The following is a 5023-nucleotide window of genomic DNA, read 5'->3' as shown; positions in this document are numbered from 1 at the left end:
TCCCCTTCTTTTACAGATTTCTATAAAAAATTTACAAATGTTTTAACATTCACAAAAAATTTAAACAACATTTTTACTCCAAAAATCATGTCACTTTTTCATCCCCTCCAGTGGGCGTGGCTAAATACCCCAGACTGAAAGGTGAGGGAAACCTCAGTGGTGGGGCAATGGCGCCAGTTGGAGTGGGGGGACAGGTAGAGGGGGTTTGTTTTGACGCGCCATAACTGCCCACATACTACTCTTATTGCCTACAGCTCGATTGCCTACAAGCTCAATTGCGCACAACTAAAAAATTGAAAGACGAATGCACGATTGCACACATGATATTATTGCCTACAGCTCGATTGCCTACAAGCTCGATTGCGCAAAACTAAAAAATTAAAAGACGATTGTACGATTGCACACATGATATTATTGCCTACAGCTCGATTGCCTACAAGCTCGATTGCGCACAACTAAAAAATTAAAAGACGAATGTACGATTGCACACATGATGTTATTGCCTACAGCTCGATTGCTTACAAGCTCGATTGCGCACAAATAAAAATGGTAATTATTTAGATTAGGGGCTTCCTCTCCGATTTTAATGAGTTTGAAATATGTTGTTAGGGACATGATTCTAAACAACTTTTCCCTATACATGTTACCGCCGCTCGGCCTTAGTTTCCAAGATATTTGCAAAAGAAGTTTCAGAAACAAATTCTATGTTTCGCGACGAAATCCTGCACTAAAGATATGATGTGCAATTATATAAACATATTTTAAATAGATGTAAAACCATTGATCTTTTATAAAATATTTGTAGTTGTTAGCAAAATTAATTTCCAAATACTATTTTGGCAAAACAATAACGATATGGCAAATCATCTTAACAGTATATTTGCAAAATTAATTTTAAAAAGAAATTATCTAATAATTAAGAAAAAAACTTTCAGCTATGTGATGCTTCAAACATGTAAAAATATAATTGCAACATGAAAAAATCAGAATAATTTATATGCTTGTAGAAATGCACAACCAATAGGCACATTGTGGAAATATTGCACAACAATAGTATCATAAAATGACAAAAAACTTCAATGATTATGCACAACGACTCTTTTCTCATCTTTGACAAAAATTATTTACAAAATTTTACTTTGAAAAAACTGTTGCGCTTTGGCGAATCATCTTACTGCTATTATTGCAAAATCGTCGTCGTTCATGCCATTTTTGTGCTATATTTTCACAATGTGTCTATTGAGGTATATATATATATAGCAATCTTTGTACGCAATTAATATATACACGACACGGAATATTCCACTAACAAAACTCAAGCAAATCTCGTACAAGATTTTTATGTGTAACGCGCGCAAACCTTGTATCCAAAAAATGTTATTTTGGTAAGCAACTTGAGAACAAATTACACTGTTTCCTAAGTATATAATACACTATCAACTCAAAAGTAAATGGCTTGCGATATGTTAGCTATTTGTGCGTTATTTTCTGGTGTACTGGATACTATATGAGATAGTTTCTTGTGCGCAATATGCACGACAAAAGATATTCCACTAACAAAACTCAGGCAAATCTCGCACAAGAGTTTTATGCGTAACGCGCGCAAAACTTGCACGCAGGAAATGTTAAGCAGGGCACTAACATGTGGTAGTACCAGGTTTCACAAATTACGTACATTGAATTGCAAAAAACTGACACTATATCTGTAATACAGTCACCGATTACACACTAATATTAATATGCAATTCTAACAATGTTTTAAGATATTGCTGCAACATTGCTAGAATAATATATCCAAATAATGTTTTTGCAATAGGGGAGACTGGGGTTGGATGTGACAGGGGTAAAAAGTTATAGTCTTGATTAGTGATAAAAAATAAGTGCTACAATAAAGCTAAAAACAGACAAATGCTCGTAACAATATTAACTATCATGCTACATACATCGGTAACGCCATTGTTGTTACCAGGCGAGTATGTGCATACAGCTGTAAAAAATAACAGGTTTGTAATCTTTATTCTCGTTCGTAAACTTGGTTTAACATTATTTCTATTAGAGTTTAACTAATGTGTTTATGTAATACTTGATCTTTGACATCGTCTAGTTGTACTACTACAATCATTTTATGCCAAAAATATCTCTATTTTGTTTGTCGTATCTGGAATGTTTGATTTTAATGTTAAGGTTAGAAGTTACAAATTGTTGGGGTTAGTTGTGACATGTCACAACCAACCCCCTATTGCTTGAGAAACTGAATAAACTTAAATTGTCTTTTTCAAAGAATGAGAACTTACAGAAGGAAGACCGAACGCGGTACCAACTCAAAAGACTTGTACGAAAAGGCTGCAATGGTTCTGAATGAAGACAGCACCAAAAAAATTCGTAGCGTCGCAAAAGATTTTGGGTTATGTCATATGTCACTTACCAGGTATTTGAAGAAAAGGAAAGCAATTTTAAAAAGCGGAAATTCTATAGCTTCTCTTACAGTCGGTAACAAGAAAAATAGACAAATTTTCAATGATGAACAAGAAGTTATTTTAGTGAATTATCTCATCAAATGTTGTCAAATTTATCATGGGTTGACACCAAAAGATGTTAGAAGAGTGGCACATGACTGTGCATGTAAACACAATATTCCAATGCCAAAATCATGGCATGACAACAAAGAAGCTGGTGTGGACTGGCTAAATGCTTTTTTAAAACGTAATGGGAAAAAAATATCAATATGTCCAGAAGCAACAAGTTTAAGCAGAGCAACTTCATTTAATAAAACAAATGTAAACAATTTTTTCTTGAAGTTAGCAGAGGTAATGGATAAACACAAGTTTCCTCCTTTTTGCATCTGGAATGTTGATGAAGTAGGTGTAACAACTGTCCAAAAACCAAGAAAAGTTTTAGCTCTAAAAGGCTCAAAACAAGTTGGCTCCGTAACATTAGCTGAAAGAGGAACGCTTGTTACAGTTTGTGTAGCAGCAAATGCTGTCGCAAACTCAGTTCCTTGCATGTTTGTCTTTCCGCGGATTAAATATAGAGACTACTTTGTTCGTGATGGGCCTCCAGGATGCATAGGTGCTGGAAATTCGTCTGGCTGGATGACAGGAACGGAATTTAATATTTTCATAGAACATTTTATATATCACGTAAAGCCGTCTCCTTCTGATCCAGTGCTTCTATTACTTGACAATCACGTTTCACACTTGGACATTGAAGTAATAGAAAAAGCAAAGAATAACAATGTGATATTGTTGTCTTTTCTGCTTCATTGTTCCCACAAGCTCCAGCCAATGGATGTTGGTGTTTACGGACCTTTTAAAAATTATTGTGCTAGTCAACAAGATGCTTGGTTAAGAAACAATCCTGGAAAAACGATGACTGTGCATGATATTCTATTCATAGTTAAAAACGCTTTGCCTCAGGCATTGAATCCAAATAATATTATTAATGGATTTAAAAAAACCGGCATTTCACCATATAACAAACATATTTTTCAAGAAACTGACTTCCTGCCTGCATTTGTCACCGATAGACCACTTAATGAACAAGAAAATCTACAAAGTGTTCAGAATAATGATATTAGTATCAATTACCCGACCAAAGACACTTCTGAATCAGGAAATCAATTACCAGAAAATGGAAATTCTGTTTATGACAATCCAGTTCCAGGTCCTAGCGGTTTGAATACAAATTCAAATCAGATTCAAATATTTTCGCCAGAGACAATCAGGCCGTTACCAAAAGCAGCTCCCAGAACAAAGAAGATTACACGTAAGACTCGTAAATCAGCAATATTAACAGATACGCCTGAAAAGAATGCGTTAGCCGAAGAACAGAAAAATAAAAATAAAAAAAATGAAAAAAACCTGCCAAAGATAAAGGAAAAAAGAAATCAATTAAAAGAAAAATTTTGCAAGACTCTGAAGATGAATATAATAAAGAAGAATATTTTTGTCTGATTTGCTATGGACCATTTAATCAAAGTCGAGCTGGAGAAGAGTGGGTGCAATGTGTTACTTGTAAGAAATGGTCACATGTGAAATGCGTGAAAGGCAGCACTACATTTTATGTCTGCTTGAATTGTGATAGTGACCACTCAGATTAATGCCTTAATTTAAAAAAAAAATAATTTTATTTTTAACTTATTAAACTCTTTTTTAAAAGAAACATGTTCACTATATTTTTACATTTTGTTGANTCTATTGAGTTTTTAATAAGAAAAGAGTTTACTGTTTTTAAAGTTTAATAGATTCTTTTGTTATTAGAATATAGTATCTTGTTCTAGATATTAATATTATAGTATTTTGTTCTAGATATTAATATGTAAATGAAAAAACTTTCTTATCAGTTTAATTAAGAATACGTTCAATAAATGCCTAAGATTAAGAAACTTATTGTTGTCACTTTTATCCCTTACGGTGTCACAACTAACCCTAGTGACGGGGCAAAAAATTACAATGACAGATTTTTTAAATTCATTAATTGCTGATAGTTATAAGAAAAGTACTCTTAAATGTATATCGCTTTTTAAAGCTAATAAACCACTTTATCTAATAGTGCTAAACAAATCCTAAAAAATTACGCAGGCAATATATACAACTACATTTTCTTAAAAATGTCACAACCAGCCCCAGTCTCCCCTATCTCTGCAACATTTCACCGTAGTTGCAATGTTGCAACGTTGCAGCAATGTTGCTGCAAGGTTCTGTGCTGTATGGGTAACTATAACAAGTGTTATTACTATAATATAATTAATACATCTTCTTTATTAAAAATAATATTGCAAGTTTTATATGTATATTGTAAGTATTAAAAATATATGTACTAGTATGTAAACTATATACAACTAACATAACTACATATCCTACATATACTACGTATAGATATCCAACCATGTAAACATAGATATCGGTACTATAGCAACTCATTAATAAATATATATTTTTACTTTTTATTTTTTATTATATTTTTTGTTATTAACAATATAAATTTTACAAATACAAATTATGTTATTATTATTTGTATGTAC

At 32.7% G+C, this 5023-nt stretch overlaps 1 protein-coding gene across 1 annotated transcript; it reads left to right on the top strand.

Moving 5' to 3' along the window:
- Positions 1–2414: 2414 nt before the first annotated feature.
- On the top strand, positions 2415–3953 carry LOC109863216. Its single transcript, XM_020443437.1, has one exon. It carries the CDS (start codon positions 2415–2417, stop codon positions 3951–3953), a length of 1539 nt encoding a protein of 512 aa, XP_020299026.1.
- Positions 3954–5023: the final 1070 nt, after the last annotated feature.

Source organism: Pseudomyrmex gracilis, unplaced genomic scaffold (genome assembly GCF_002006095.1).
Source record: "Pseudomyrmex gracilis isolate BER0280 unplaced genomic scaffold, ASM200609v1 scaffold_3647, whole genome shotgun sequence".
In the NCBI taxonomy this organism is placed as follows: Eukaryota; Metazoa; Arthropoda; class Insecta; order Hymenoptera; family Formicidae; genus Pseudomyrmex; species Pseudomyrmex gracilis.
This window is presented reverse-complemented; position numbering and strand designations above follow the sequence as displayed.

Excerpts from the sequence above, each read along its gene's own strand:
- LOC109863216 (XM_020443437.1), top strand. The coding sequence starts at position 2,415 with ATGTCACTTACCAGGTATTTGAAGAAAAGGAAAGCAATTTTAAAAAGC.